We start from the raw sequence: 17,167 nt of genomic DNA, 5'->3' as shown, positions 1-17,167 counted from the left end.
AGTGATGCTTGCCTTAGCAAGTAACTGTGACCAAAAAGCATGCACAATTCTGTTAAATCAAGGGTGAAGAATTATATTTTCTGGTCATGCGATACCAAAATGTGACTTTACTGCACATTATAAAACACAAAGAAAGCAGACCAAGGTTCCCACTTGAACGACCTCTCCAGAAATGGGTCTGGTTGCCATAGGGATTCCCTTATACTGTCCCAGTCAGAATTAGAAGCGTCTCTGTGCAATCTGCCCACGAACAAGAGAGGACCAACCTTCCGTCTCACATCACCAACTGCCTTCAAATTACTCATTCTTACTGTACGCGAAGTTCAATCATCTGCAGCCCACACAACCTACGGACAGACGGCCTCTGTCATGGATTATTCATGATGAGAAATATTTGCCTTTTGCTGGTGAAGTAAAAAGAGAGGGCTGTTTAAAATGGAAATTCACTTCTAAAAGATATATTTAAAAGTGACTGTGATGCATCAAGAGAGCAGAACGAATGTTGGTGCTAGAAAAAACTCTTTGGCAGGCTCCTAGGTGTCGATTAGGGTCGGGTATCCGTGGCTCTCTCGTGATTTGATGCATATGCAATGTACGATATGTTGATATACTGTATGAATTGGGTTATGTAACGTAAACAAAGGCACGTTGGATCTGAATCTCGGGTTTTATTCAGAAGAGTTGTGGCTGTCTGAGATGCTTGATGTGATCAAAAAGAAAGTTTTTTCCTCCTCACTTGCGGAACATGCTACACGACAGCATATTGTAGCAAAGACTTTGATAGAGAAACAGACCATGAACAAGCAGCTAGTGCATTAGTGTGATCCGTTGAACTGTTTGTTTTTATATTTTTTATATTTTAAAATTCTTAGCTGCAAACAGTGCTTTAGCTAAGGAATTTAATCAGGAAAGATGAATTCACATAGTGTAACAGCTTCTGTGTTGTACGTCTCTCGCATCACATATGACCAGCGTCGGCCAATAGTGACGTACAACCCAGACGCGCTGCACTGTTACGTGAGTTCATTCAGGCCCACATAGACGAAAATGAATAGTTGAATAAAGTGGTTATTTTTGTTTGATTTTTGCGCGCAAAAAGTATTCTCGTCGCTTGATAAACTTGTGGTTGAGCCACTGTATTCACTTGGACTATTTTAACGATGTCTTTAATAACTTTCTGTCCCATAGAAGCCTATGGAGGAGTGAGAGCTCAAAAATATCTTAATTTGTGTTCCGAAGATGAACGAAAGTCGGGTTGGAACAACATGAGGGTGAGTGATTACTGACAGAATTTTCATTTTGGGGTGAACTATCCCTTTAAGTGTCACATCCCATGAATAAATGACTTTTTAAAACATTAAAATAAAAAACTTAAATTGTGATAATATTTCACAATATTACTGTGTTTTTGATCAAATAAATGCAGCCTTTTTGAGCTTAAAAGACTTACCAACCCCAAACTTTTGAATAGTAGTGTATGCACATCCCTAATATAGAAATGATTTAACTCATCTGTAGCCCACCTTTCTGCAAAAATCCATTTCTCAATTCTCACATTCTCAACTCTGAGAGACATCACGCACAAGCCAAATCCTCCATAATTCCACAGCTAACTTCTTGCTGCACTCATTCAAGAAAAACAACATTGTATAAGGAAGCCCACATTAATAATTGATAGAGTATTCAGACATGTAATACAATCTTCAATACAATCTCAGTTTTTCTTGAAAGTCTATCACACTGCATCAACAGATCTTCTTGAGGCAACTACAAATTAAGTGCTTCACTTAACACAAGACACATTAAAGACCACAGACATCAACTAGAATAATGTTAAAGAGGTTTTAAATAATCCGAAGCTTGGTCTTAGCCCATACTTACTAAAACAATTTCCAAACCGATGGAATGATTTAATGTAATGATGATCACTAGTGGTTGAGATAATAGATTTCAGCATTTAACTCCAATTGGTCTACACAGATGTTCTTCAGACTTTCTTAAGCCTATAACTGCAAGTTGATGGTATCAAGATTTCTATAACGGACAGAAAGTAAACATGTATGAAAAAGGCAAGGGGAAGGACTCAAACAGGAGGAGATAAGTAATCTAACAGCTGAGCAGACAGATCTAAAGGCTGAAAGAGCATGAGTCTGTTGGCTGCGTTCACACTGAGGCTGCATCAGGGCAGATGGTGGGGAGAGTTGAGGAGGCGCACACACACACACAAATGGTGCCAAAAATATGGAGAAAATGTGATGGCCGTTAAAATTGCCTCTAAAAACACTTAGAACACCTTGACAACACCTTAGCAACAAGCCAGTGATTAGCCTTGCACAACACACATTTTCTGCAAATTAAAAAAAAAAAAAAGTTTTGTTTAAGAAATCTAGTTGAAATAAAAGGTACAGTTGAGATTGGGGGGGGGGGGGGGGGTGTGTGGAGTGGTGTGGAGTGGTATAGGGAAATGACTCAAACTTGCATTGCCCATTTGAGCACCACATTCATTTAGAGTTCATTTCGGGAGTTCGAAACAGCTTTCCAATGCCAAATTCCCGGAAAAGTTTGCTCCGACTTGCAAACACTTTCAAAATACCATTGGTCCATAGCGATTACGTAATAGGTATGTGTGCTCTGAAGCTCCGCCTTCCTTGACGTGGTAATCTTCTCTGTTCTGTTCAGTCCGTCGAAGTCAGAACGAGTAAAAAAGTCAGAGATGCTTTATCTGTAAATCTAAATGAAAGCGACACAGAGACTCTTTTTTCATGTTTGATCCTGTACAGCTGCTTGCTTTAAAGCAATCCATTCTATAAGGTGCTATATAAATAAGCGTGACATGACGACTCAAAATGGAGAGCTGGTGCAAACATATGCACATCGGTTTGATCGGATGCTTTCTTAACTTCTGTTTTCTCACCGTTGTCATTTTTGTTGTGTGTTTATTTTGTTATTGAGAAGAAAGCATGCGGCATATATTTACATATTCATCTAAATATGCTGCTCTCAGTCGGGATATTTGCTAACAGTATATCGCTGCAAAGGTATTTCAAACTTCTTTTTATCCCTAATCAAAGAACGATAAAGAACTTTTGAGTGTGCATCTTTACTCTGAAATCTTTTCAAAAACAGCTTTCTCTTTAACACCAAACCTTTCTGTCCTTATGCACCATCTCTCCATTTTCCTGCTTCCCAATTCGTAGTCCTGCAACTCTCATTTGTTGCTGTCTTTGCTCTCATCCCCTGCACTTCTCTCTCTTTGTCCTTAATTGCTATGATTAAATCTACTGCTTAATAATTACTGTCTCCATCCCTCTAGATAGAGTCCAAAAACACTAACAAACTCAGCTTTCATTCCCTCACAACCTCTACGCGCCAATACACCACTCATGTTGAAGGAAACAGAAGAACGTTGTCAGAATCAATCACACATAAGGACGACTTAAATAAAACACACCTTAGGCAATAGCAAAGTTACTGCACAAACACAGCATTCAAGTGAAGTTGTAAAGCTTTGAATTTTAGAGAACAGGCATTTGGTGAATGATAAAGAAGAGCAAGTTACCTTGATGTAGTAGTTCAGCTGTGGATAGACCCTCTGCACCCCCAGGAAAATAGAGAGAGGGGTTCGGTGAGGGAAGGAGGCCGTGACGACATGTGTAACCTCTGGGAAAGAGAAAACCCGAAAACCGTGCTTCTCATACAGCTGCTGCTGGTCCTCATTGGGTCCGTCCTCACCTTCACTCAAAATACTGCCCACAGCATAGCGACACTTCTGTGCTGGAACCTACAACACACAGTTCGGAAAGTAGAACCAGTGTAAATCTTGTGAAAGGTTTTTAATTCATCAATGAAGACAATAATGAAAAAGACACACAAGTACAATGATTAAACATTCTGAAGAAAATATGACAAGATAAAAGCACTGCAAGATGTACAGTAAATCATGCATGAACAATATTGCAGAATATTTCAAATAATCATGTCATAGTATAATCAAGCATTTAAAATGAAATGCATTGTTAGCAGGATATATAGCCCACTCATATAAGATAAAAAAAAGAAAAAGAAATTAATACTTTTATTCAGCAAGGATGCATGAAATTGATCAAAAGTGACCGTAAATGAAGGGTTAAGAAAGAAATATTGAGGAGCACAACTGTTTTCATATCAGCATATTAGAATGATTTCTGAAGGATCATGTGACTTCATGAGTAATGATGCTGAAAATTCAGCTTTGCGTCACAGGAATAAATTACATTTTCCAAATATATTCAAATAGAAAACAGTTATTTTAAATTATAATAATATTGCACAAAATATTTTTACTGTATTTTTGATCAAATAAATGCATCCTTGGTGAGCTCAAGAAACCTTTTCAAATATCATTAATAATAAAGCAGGCTTATATCAAAGACAATAAACACTTCTCTTGCCAACAAACACTGATCTTCCCAACAAACACTGATCTTCCCAAACAGCATATCCACAAAAAAAACTTTCCCCACCCCATTAAAACCCATCAACTGCGGCAGTAACCAGCAAAAAGAGCCATACACCTCTCACAAGGCTTATCTTACGCAACAAATAAGCAGGAAGAACTCCCTCACTCTTGTGTGGAGTTGTGTTCAAAGACAACAGGGAGCGTGTCCATGATTCAGTGAGTCACAAAGGAAAAGCTAGCTTAATGAGAATAAACAAAGCCACGGCTGAAAAAGCATATAAACACAGGATTAGATGGAGTTGCATGAGCAGGTGGCATTGTGTGGCGAAAAAACAACAAGGAAGCTATAGTTTGATAAGATGCTGCATAGTGTTTGGCAGCTTCGAGACCAGTATGGACAGATGCCCGAACAGTCACTTTTCATGCACGCCTCTTGCTTTTACCAACTGAAGGCATATACGCTTGCAAATGAGGGCACCGGGGAGATGGATTGTACGACCCAGTCTCAGCGTGGGGTTCAGGTCCCTCGAGGATTCGGAGGGAAGAGGGCTAGGTCGCTGAAGACAGACTGTGACAGATGAAGGTCTGTTTAGAAAAGAGGCTGCAAGAGTTCACAGAACATCCATCCTTTCATTTGGAGGAATTTGGAGTCTTCTGGGTCACTTTCGGCCTCCTGCCGAGCCTTCCAGGAATAAATTGCACTGCCAGTCAGGTAAAACATCAGTCAGAAAAGCAGATAACCAGATGAGTTAAACTGATTTTAGTTTTCCTTCATGTGTGCAGTCATTCTACAGCATAACTCTTTGTAATTCTTCGAGTAGTCTACTCACAGCAGGAGCATTCTGCGGCCCAGGTCTGCGGGAGGTCTTGTTTCCTGGTGCGCTCCCAGCAGGTGTTGCTCACGGGGAGTGTGTTTTAACAGACTGGCCTGTCACTAAGCCTCCATTTGCTCAGAGGCTTTGACACAGATTGTGACTAAGTCTCTCCCAACACGGCATTAGATTGTAAATAAATGAGATCACAACAACAAAAATTCTGCATTGCCAGAGACCATGTTCTGTCAACAGTTTTGTCAAAGTTTCTTTTTTTTACATGATGTCAAATATTGCAGGGGAGCCGAAACAACGATTCATTAGTGTATGTTATTCCAAAACATACAAAACATTTAAAAAAAAAATTAAGGCTGTCAAATAGATTAATTGCGATTAATCACATCTAGCATACAAGTTTGTGTTTATAATATGTGTGTGTGTGTATATATATATATATGTGTGTGTGAATGTTTGTGTGCACACACACATACAGTGCTATGCATAAGTTTAGACACCCATGCTAAAGTTGACTAAAAAGAGGAATAAAAAATCATCTTTTGGAAATTGAACTTAATGCCTTAATTTAAAAAAATAGGAAAAATCCAACCTTTAAGGACACCAATTTTCTTTGTGAATGAATAATGTATCGTAAATAAATAAATGTTCTTCCTTAAAATACAGGGTGCATAAGTTTGGACACCCCCTATGTTAAATTCCCATAGAGCCAGGCAGATTTTTATTTTTAAAGGCCAGTTACTTCATGGATCCAGGATACTATGCATCCTGATAAAGTTCCCTTGGCCTTTGGAATTAAAATAGCCCCACATCATCACATAGCCTTCACCATACCTAGAGATTGGCATGAAGTACTTTCCATAAGATCATCTCTCAATGCAAACTAGCTATTAGGCTAACTGAAATAAAACCATGCCAATCTCTAGGTATGGTGAAGGCTATGTGATGATGTGGGGCTATTTTAATTCCAAAGGCCAAGGGAACTTTATCAGGATGCATAGTATCCTGGATCCATGAAGTAACTGGCCTTTAAAAATAAAAATCTGCCTGGCTCTATGGGAATTTAACATAGGGGTGTCCAAACTTATGCACCCTGTATTTTAAGGAAGAACATTTATTTATTTACGATACATTATTCATTCACAAAGAAAATTGGTGTCCTTAAAGGTTGGATTTTTCCTAATTTTTTAAATTAAGGGATTAAGTTCAGTTTCCAAAAGATGTTTTTTTATTCCTCTTTTTAGTCAACTTTAGTATGGGTGTCTAAACTTATGCATAGCACTGTATATGTATGGATATACAGTATATATAGTATACACACACATATAAATATATATATTACACACATATATTATATAAACAGTCACATACTTTTGTTACCTGCGATTAATCGCGATTAATTGATTTGACAGCACTAAAAAAATTATAATTTAAACGTTTCAAAAATATAAAAGATTTACTACAGTATGTGAAAACTAAGCTCCCAGAATAATAGTATACTATTGTACACTTCTGAGTACACTATTATTAGTTATTTTTATTAGTTTATATTGTAAACCCCATTGCTGCTTTATATCACAAACTATTTGTTATAATGGTATTTGATCTTTTTAACAATCTTAAACACACTGATTTGTAGCGCAAATAGTTTTACCATTTACTGCACTTTGTTATTTTTGTAGTTATTTACCTATACTGGCAAATTAATCGGAAGTCTTGCGCATTCAAAGGAAATACTTACTTCCACATTGCAAAATAATGTGGATTCATCACAATTATCAGGTAGTTTGATTGAATGTAGATCATAGAATGAAATGGAAGCCATGCAACAAACCTAAGAATATATTTTACAATCCAATCAATTCCTGAAGGCCCTACATTATTTTTCATTGAGTATCTTGTTTCGTTCGTTTGAAGGCAAAATGCTGATGGCAAACCAGCAACCAAATGACTTTTAGGCTTCACTGAGCCTGAACCACTACATCACACCACGCATTACAATAAACTACCAACTACAAAAATCACACATTCCTGCCGACAACTGGAAAAGCTCATACAGACTAACTGGATTTAGAGTTGCAATGTGGGTATAGGAAGGAGGGTTAACCGTAGGGTGGCGTGTTTAGTCCCGACTGAGGTAAACATCTGAAAAGAAAGCTTGTATACACTGAAATATGGAGAGAAAAGATAATTCAAGACACTGAACTGACAGGACGACAGAAGTACTGATGAGCATATATGTAACTGTCAGCATAGCGGTTGTGTTTTACTTTTGTCGTTTTACTTGTCAAGCAGCAGTCAAATCAATTCGTGGCAAATGTGCGAAATGTCACTGAGGTTATACGGTGTTGCAGCAGTCCTCTGGGGAAATGACTCCAAAATACCTCGGAAAGGCAGACTCATTTATTCATCTCTTCAGACGCTCTTTAAAAAGCTCTCGCATCTTCCCTTCCCCCTCGCTGTCACTGCCGCTATCCGCATCTTCACAGTGGACTGCCTTTTCATGTTCCTGCCATCCTCAGACAGCCAGGATGCTGTGAAAATACTAATAGTTTTGATGGCGAGAGCCAGTTGGAATTCTGTTACAAGACGTCTGCTGACAACAGGATGCTTAAGTTCCTTACTGAAAATAGCAGTCTGTTGACATTATCTTTTCTGTCACTGTCAGTTTTCATCAGGAGTGATGAATCGTTAAGATGATCTCAATAAGCTATCAAGTTCATTAAATAATTCACAGTTGTCAAGAACAGAAAGCACTCAGTTAGGGCCCATCTTTGACATGAGTTAAAGGCATCAAGGCATCTTTCTGTTTACAAGCCAGAATATCAATTTCGCTTTCAATCAAAAAATTCTCTAAAGTTAACTTCCTGGTGTCACAGAACACACAACATATTTGCAAGCTACTAAACATATCACGGGTGAATTTAAAATACAAACTTTTCAGTAACAGTAAGGCACACTGTCAGAAAAATGTGTAACAAATTGTACCTTTAGCTTGCCATTGGGAATGTACCCTCAAATACACACTTTGTACCTTACCTCCTCCTAAAGGGTGCAAATTAATACCTAATGGTAACCTTGAAGGGATAGTTCACCTACAAATTGAGTAATCTATCATGTCGTTTTAAACCATCATGATGTCACTGGATTTTTTTTTTGTCCATAATGAAAGTCAATGGTGTCCAATGTTGTTTAAAACCCCAATTACTTTCAAAATATCTTTTTTTTTGTTCCACAGAGGGACTAAAGCCATACAGGTAGTGAACCAGTGTTATTTTAGTATTATTTATATACTATCATAGTATTTATTATTTATTTTAAAATTTTCAGTTTTCATTTCATTTTAGTTTCAGTTTAGTAATTTCATTGTGCTTTTGTCGTTTATTTGATTACTTTGTTTTTTTTAAAATATATATTTCTATACAGTGTAGCTTTAATATATTATATTTCAGGTTTAATCATTTTAATACATCAACTTAAATTGATTTATTCAATTAGTTGACAAGGCAACATTTATTATTTGTTTTTTGAGTTTAACTAAAGTGGAATTAAACTAAATTAAACTTAAACTAAATTTAACTAAAGTTTATTAAAAAGTTTAATAAAGTTTTTAATATAATAAAGTAATAATGACATGAATGTGAGTAAATGATGACAGATTTTTTTTTTTTTTTGGCTGAACTAACCCATTAAGCTACTCATATGCACTTTTAAGTGGTACATAAGTTAAAAAGTTCTCTGACAGTGCAGTACTGGAACATGTCATAACATTTTGTCTTGATATTACAGACACTTTAGTTAGTCCATTCACAACACAGAACCATCGCAAATCCCTCCTCTTGTGCTAAGGAATGAGCAATACTAGCACCAGCGTGCACAATTGCACATACTTCAAAAATCCAAATTACAACAACAGTCACCATCACCTATACTCTAATAAAAGCCTTCGCCACAAGCATCTGGTGCGCCTATTTTTTCTTTTCATCTTTTTGACTGACTCTCAAAAAGCAGACGTGAAGAACAGAGAAAGAGCAAACCCTAAAACTCTCCGTCACTTAGGGACTGGAATGCCTTTCATGGCCCTTCACAAAATCCGCCATGTGAAGAAGTCTCCCCGGCTCTTCTTATCCATGGCAACCATCTTCAGACCCACGAGCTTCCACTTCCACCGCATTGTTTGGCCTGATGAGAGGAAGTTCCCAAAAGCTTGAGGGCTTGCAGACTACAGTAGCAGTCAGTGAATCCGAAATTGAGGAACCAGGGTGGTCACGCCAATCCTTGTGGTAAAATCTTTCATCCCAGAGGAGTTAATTGTTTTCCAATCCTGTTCCTGCCTCGCTCTACTTTCTATCAGCAGCCTTTAGGAGCTTCTGACCCCTGGGTTTAGCACCCCAGGCTCCTCTCTCAACGAGTTGAGATCATTATGCCAATTAGCTGAACTGGATCAGAACTTGGCCATGGCTGTATGCGTAGAGCTTTGGACAGTTGCTAATTGGGGACTTGGGTAAAGAAAAAAACAGTCTGTCAGTGACAACGAGGCTTTGAAAGTAAGGCCGAGCTGTCACTCAAGAGTCCGACTCCATTCCAGTAGGGCTTTCTGGTGGGAGGTTGAGTACACATTAACGCTATGAAAACGGATTTGACCGGTTGAGAAGGAGGTGGGCAGGAGGTGTGAGAAATGTGATGCAAGTTCTGCATCAAGAAGGTCTTGTGCACAAACAGGAAAACCAAGAGATATTCTTTGCCAAATGAGCCAAGAAATAATTCCAGCAACACCGTCAACCTACACAAACTGAGCAGGACGGTGGGTTTCTGCACTGCCTCTGCTGTAGAAACCATGTTTACTGAACCTCCATTTGCAATGGCTCCTGCTGAGTTTTTTTGCCAGATAAATCCATACATAAATAGATAAATATAAATACATTCCCAAATCCCAAATAAAACACACTGCTGCAAACTTTGTAAGAACTAAACAACTTGAAAAGTGATTTAACCCAGAGGGTCACTGGAGCCACTGAAGGTCAGATGAAAAGTCACAGAAGTTGTGGTATGAGCTCATTTATATTCCCTAAAAGTGTAAGGGCATTAAGGTCAAGTGAAGTATGAAGGTATAGGGCAACAACTCTGACAGATTTTACCTTTTCTGCTTTCCTCTTTATGACATTCGGAGGTAAAGGTCCATGCTCGGGTTCATGCAATAATAACCTTGGTGCTTTTTCCCTTAATTCAAACCATACACCCTAGACCACTTCGATCGTCTACTTATACCGTACTACTACATACTGTACCGAACTGAATCTGAACACAAACAACTGAAGACTGAAGACAAACAACATCAGAATTTAGCTCCTCTAGGACTTCACTACGTGAATAAACTCATAATAGACACAACATAAGCTAAACTCATCTCTTAAATAAACTGCTCTGACTTTTGCAGAGTGTATGAATGTATTCAGCATTGAAAAACCATTGGGGGGAGTCGGAGCTACTGTATTTTACAACTTTTGAGGTGATTTTTTTTTCTTGGAACAAGAAAGAATTTTGATTAATGTGGTCTTTTCCAAGCAATTAAAAAGAATGACAAACTTTTAAGCTTGAACTGGAACTTTCAAGCTTTAAAAGGAGCAATGCCAGATTCATGAATAAATCATTAATTTGAGTCAGATCTTGACAATGAATCCGCTCGTTCGATTGATAAAACTGGTCTGAAAGATTCGTTCACAAATCAAACTGATCTGGTGGAGTCAGTTTATCATCAGAGCGTCCTAATTCCTAATTAATACATTATTAAAACATTTTTTGTGTGTGTGAAATAAAGCCGTACGGGTTTGGAACTACATGAAGGTAAATAATTAATGAAAAAGTTTTTTTTTTTTCCTATTCCTTTAATGTTACCACTTTTTACTTAGGTATAAGAACACCTCTGCAACAAATAAATGTAAAATGTAATCAGTCAAAACAGGTTTTATAATGTAATAGCCATGACTAATTCTCTGGCTTTAGTAATGATGCATTAACACAGCGAGATACAAATTAGAAATATGTGTACAGCAGGCAAATTAGAAAATGTAATGCCATTCATCATGATTATATATGATAAAATGAGATTATATGCGATAAGAGCAACACAATAACAGATAAACTAATTATATCAGAATATCAGAACATACAAACATATTCCACCCCCCACATGGTCAACTGGATAATAAACATTAGAGCACAACATGACTATATATCAACACCTCCATCTAGTGGTGTATGAGGACTAACATCTCCAAATGGTCATATCTGGTCAGAAATGATACTTTTCAATAACCAATTCAAATTGAAATAGCTGAATAAACCTGAATAGAACAAATATCAGAACAGAAACTTAGTGTGCATAAAATCTCTATGATGAAAAGCCCTCTTGTGAGACCTTTGTAAGAGACTAGACTACTTTAAGGGAAATGGTATGGATTACACGGTCAAACAAACAAACTAAACAGCAAATTTAAATGCAATGAATTCACTAAACTAATTGAACTAATTTACGTTCACGAGGGAATGAAAGGCTAATGCATGTGTAATGTATTGGATGTGCTGAGGCTGAGCTCTGCATACTGAGTGTTCAGTAAACAGGAAACAGCACAGGTTGCTCTGAAGCCACAACTGTGTATTTTACACATGACACACATATTAGTCAAATATAATGAGAGTGATGATACCTGTGGGAATTAGAAGTTGATTCTATTAGGGATGCACGATATTAAAGAAAAGTGTGATATGCGATAACTCATTAAATAATGCGATATTCGATATGCGATACGATAATGCTTAAAGTGTGTATAATAAACTTAAATTATCTTTAAAATATATTTAAAATTATATAACCTACATACATGTTTCACATTCTTTTTGTGACAAGAAAACATCCCTACAACTTCTGAAAGCGAACAGCAGTGTTTTACTGTAGCATAAGAAGTGTTATTTTAACATCAGTGTAAACCATAGGGTTTAGGGGTTCAGGTAGGGCTACATAAGGTTTATTTTAGAGCTGTCAAACGATTAATCGCATCCAAAATAAAAGTTTGTTTTTACACAATATATGTGTGTGTACGGTGTATAATTATTTTCTATATATAAATACACACACATGCATGTATATATTTAAGAAATATTTGCATGTATATACTGTGTATATATATATATTATATATAATTTATATTATATATATAAATAACACGTTTTTCTTAAATATATATGCATGTGTGTGTATTTATATATAGAAAATAATTATACTCCATACACACACATATATTATGTAAACAAACTTTTATTTTGGATGCGATTAATCGCGATTAATCATTTGACAGCCCTAGTTTATTTAAATAATTTGATCTAAATAATCAAATGTATAAATAACACATTGCTTAGTTTTCACTGTATGAATTAAATATATACTGATTCTTATTAAAGCTATCAAAGTTATTTAGCCAAGAGCATTGAGTGATTTTCTCTTTGTCTTTTGTTCATGACCCCAGCAAGCCGTTGCGATATGCATATCGCGATATATACATTTGCGATATTTCGATAATTTCGATATATTGTGCAGCATATCAATTTCTAATTCCCACAGCCATCATCTCTCAACTCTCATTATATTTCATATATTACATTATGTGTGTGTGCGTGTGTGTGTTTTCGTACAGTACCGGTCAAAAGTTTGGAAACATTACTATTTTTTAATGTTTTGAAAGAAGTCTCTTATTCTCATCAAGGCTGCATTTATTTGATCAGAAATAATATGGTGAAATATGATTACAATTTAAAATAGCCTAATGGTTTTCTGTTTTTTAACATATTTGATCCTTTACATGATCCTTCAGAAATCATTCTAATATGCTGATTTATTATCAATGTTGTGCTGCTTAATATTTTTTTCAGAACCTGTGATACTTTTATCATGATTCTTTAATGAATAAAAAGTTTAAAAAAAGAAAAGCATTTATTTAAAATAGATATTTTTTGTAACAATATACACCACCGTTCAAAAGTTTGGGGTCAATCATTTCTTTTCTTTCTTTTTTTTTTTGAACGAAATTAATACTTTTATTCATGGAAGTGTTAAATTGATAAAAAGTGATAGTAGAGATTTATTTTGTTAGAAAAGATTTCTATTTTGAATAAATGCGGTTCTTTTTTAAACTTTTTATTCATCAATGCATCCTGAAAAAAGCATCACAGGTCCCAAAAAAATATGAAGCAGTACAACTGTTGTCAACATTGATAATAACTGAGTATCAAATCAACATATTAGAATGATTTCTGAAGGATCATGTGACACTGAAGACTGGAGTAATGGCTGATGGAAATTCAGATGTGCATCACAGAAATAAATCAGATTTTAAAGTAGGCTATATTAAAATAGAAAACCATTATTTTAAATTCTAATAATATTTCACAATATGAATGTTTATTCCCTGTCTTTTTGATATAGTCTATGCTGTATATGATGCTTTTTTCCCCAAACAAATGCAGACTTGATGAGCATAAGAGACTTCATTCATAGCAATAAAGGCTCCCTATCAAGTGGGACCTTGATAGGACCTTGATCAATATTTATCAATATTGGACTCATTCATTCTACAGTCTACTCACCTTCTTTGGATCATCATAGAAGATCCCAATGCATGACAGCTTGGGTCCAATGCTGCGGCTCTCTTTGAACAGGGACCCACAGTTTTTATAAGGTCCCACTTTGTATTTATAGGCTATAGTGATGCTCCTGAACGGGGGTAAACCCGTCCTGATATGGATTTCAGAAGTCAGTCCTGAGTACAAAATGTAACATACAGCTATGAGAAACAGAACTAGAGAGATGAAGCCTATGAGACTCGAAATCTGCCATTCCCACATGTCAGCTGAATGCTGAGGTGAGGTTAAAGTGTGAAGTGATAACCGAGAGCTGCTTTTAACTAGTGTATAACAGACTCTCTGGTTCATTCATTCAGCAAACCATTCGGGCTATGTGGGTTTTACTAAGCGACTGCATTGGTTAAAGGTGAAACGGACTCAGATTAAAGGATTTATGACTAGAAATCAAAATTTAGTTGAAGATGGCACACAAGCCACTCAAAAGCGCAGATTCACTTCCTTAAACACAGAACCGTCGCGCTCGAGCTTCCTGGACGCAACCATTCGCTTGCTATACGGGTGGGAGATATTTACTACCGCCTAAATGGAAGCGAGCGTCGTGTCTATTTTCTAAACATTTATTACACTTTTTTTTTTTAATACATGTCATTCACAATTTAACACAGAAAGGTTTTCGAAATGGTTCAAGCGGGTTTCACATAGCATAACGATTGGGTTGATGGAATTTGGTTTGAACTTGCTTTTACTTTATTAACCTTCGTGGTGTCCTTTGTTTATAGTATGCTTTTTTATATTTCTCGTTTTTTAAAATACACAGAAGATAATAAATACGGACTTGTGATGCTCCATTCGCGAATGAATCGTTCTTTATGGTAGGATAATTTTATTGAACCGATCGAATCGGTTCTCAAAACCGGACTTGGTTCACTCGGGCTAAATCAGTCTCAACCATAGAGGTCTCAACGGTCTCGAGACTCCCCGGCTTCTTCTTCAGTTCGATTCTTAAAGGAACCGAGATCTGATGAGTCATTGTTTGACCGAAGATGGCAGCACGAGACTGCATGCACTTCCTTGAATTGTATTTACGCCCATACGCAGTTCCCTCCCCTCTCAAGGTTCAACTCAAGGTTTGTTGATATAAAACAAGCAGCATTTTACTCTTCAAACTAAAGAGCAAACGGCGTGTTCGAGCATGGCAGGGACCGTGAAGAAGTTTTATGATCTGTCCGCCAAACTTTTGTTAGGGGACCTCCTGAATTTTTCGTCTCTCAAAGGGAAAGTTGTGCTTATTGAAAATGTGGCGTCGCTTTGAGGCACAACGGTCAGGGATTACACCCAGATGAACGAGCTCCACAGCCGCTATGCTGACCAGGGGCTGGTGATTCTGGGCGTTCCCTGCAACCAGTTCGGACATCAGGTGAGACTTCCAACCATAGGGCTTCCAGCACAGTATTGGGTCATTCATCAGTTACTCATTTTTCAATGCACTCTGTGATGAATTGAAAGAGAAATGCTTTTAAATAAAAAAAATCAATCAGAGAAATGCTTTTAAATAAAAAAAACAATCATTCAGATTTTTTTTTAATGATATCTATAATATTAAACATTAAAAATATTTTTTGGAAATATACTATTTGTTATAGCCTACACTACACTGATTATTTGTAGTAAATATTTGTAATATTTGAAATACTTTAAAATATATTAATATATATATATATATATATATATATATATATATATATATATATATATGATAGTTTATTACAGGTTTTTGTAATATCTTTAAAAATATATATTAATTTTGTTCTAGGATGTCTGTACATCTAAAAAGCTTTCAGCGGTTTGCTTTGATAAAAATATATTATATGCTGACCTCTATATCGCTATCAGTGAAGCTTTATTCATTTTTGATTTTTTTTGTTTGTTCAACTGATTACATGCTCATATGCCGATATCTGATTTATTGCATAACATATTGTGCTATTTTAATTGCTTAACAGGAGAACTGCAAGAATGATGAAATTCTGCTGTCTCTGAAGTACGTCCGTCCGGGAAATGGCTTCGAACCCAAATTTCAGCTTTTGGAGAAGATGGAAGTGAACGGTGAGAACGCCCACCCTCTGTTTGTGTTCCTGAAGGAGAAGCTCCCTCAGCCCAGTGATGACGCCGTGTCCTTGATGGGTGATCCCAAATTGATACTCTGGAGTCCCGTGAGCAGGAATGACGTCTCCTGGAACTTTGAGAAGTTTCTCATCGGCCCGGACGGGGAACCGTTCAAGCGCTACAGCAGAAGGTTCCTCACCAGCGACATCGAAGCAGATATCAAAGGGCTTCTCAAGAGGATGAAGTAAACCTGGCAGCCGTCCTCCTCGTGTTTGGCCGCGCAAGATAAACCGTCCATTGCATATCTCGTGTAGCCATTGCTTCTGTTGTTTGATATATGCTGACTGTGCAGACATGATTAAAGTGCGCCTGTTTTTTCGACTGTTTACTTAATGAAGATGCTTCCTAAACCTTTCTGAGGGAAGTTTCTGATGTAACTGTAAATGTTTATTATAATAGTTGTATTTTATCCATGAACTGCACAGCTCAGGTTTTATCTTTCAACTTTTAACTAAAAAGAAAATAATAAAAAAATAAAAAAATTCACATTGTTCCTTATTTCACAGTTTCACACTGAAAAAAACAGAAGCAGTTCAAGTGACAAACCTCAACCTCATATTTTCACTTCCACATTTTTCTTTCATTTTAAGTCACGCACAAGATAATATTCTCCTCAGTGCTTTTTTAAAAAAGTTCAGTGCTATGAGTGTTATAATGCTCAATGAATTCTTTAACTAAATAAAACTGGTTTTAATGATCAGCATAAAACTGAAACCAGTTTAGATTGCACAGTGTCAGCATGACCAAGCAAACACTGAAAATGACTTGTCCACACAGTATAACACAAGTACTGTAATATCATACTTATGAGGAATCTAGACATTCACCTAATCAGAATGATACAGTATTTCCATTGCTAATTAGAATTTTTATAGGCAAAATCTGCAACAATTTTGAAACAAGTATATAGACGTAAAAAAGAAAGGACAACCTATTGAACTCTGGTTTTATGTATCAGGACATAATAAAAAAATCATCTGGTCCTTGGCAGGTCTTAAAATGAGGTAAATACAACCTCAGATGAACAACAACATATTACATATTGCACCATGTCATTATTTATTTAACAAAAACTAGTCCAAAATGGAGAAGCCATGGG

At 36.5% G+C, this 17,167-nt stretch overlaps 2 protein-coding genes across 2 annotated transcripts in view; one reads left to right on the top strand and one right to left on the bottom strand.

Annotated features, from left to right (window-relative positions):
- Nucleotides 1–14,424, bottom strand: part of tex264b (testis expressed 264, ER-phagy receptor b) — a 42,709-nt gene extending 28,285 nt beyond the window's left edge. Inside the window, exons 1-2 of the mRNA XM_079858247.1 lie at nt 13,906–14,424; nt 3,560–3,781 (exon numbers count right to left, since the gene is read on the bottom strand). Coding sequence (XP_079714373.1) covers nt 3,560–3,781; nt 13,906–14,250 — 567 coding nt within the window. The 5' untranslated portion in view covers nt 14,251–14,424. The remainder of the gene's footprint in view (nt 1–3,559; nt 3,782–13,905) is intronic.
- Nucleotides 14,388–16,554, top strand: gpx1a (glutathione peroxidase 1a). Its single transcript, XM_079858248.1, has 2 exons — nt 14,388–15,319; nt 15,906–16,554. Exons 1-2 carry the CDS (start codon nt 15,095–15,097, stop codon nt 16,254–16,256), a joined length of 576 nt encoding a protein of 191 aa, XP_079714374.1. The 5' UTR covers nt 14,388–15,094; the 3' UTR covers nt 16,257–16,554.
- The last annotated feature ends 613 nt before the right edge of the window (nt 16,555–17,167 follow it).

Source organism: Squalius cephalus, assembly GCF_949319135.1.
Source record: "Squalius cephalus genome assembly, chromosome: 22".
Taxonomy (NCBI): domain Eukaryota; kingdom Metazoa; phylum Chordata; class Actinopteri; order Cypriniformes; family Leuciscidae; genus Squalius; species Squalius cephalus.
Note: the sequence above shows the minus strand (reverse complement) of the source record. Positions and strands in the feature narration are given on the sequence as shown.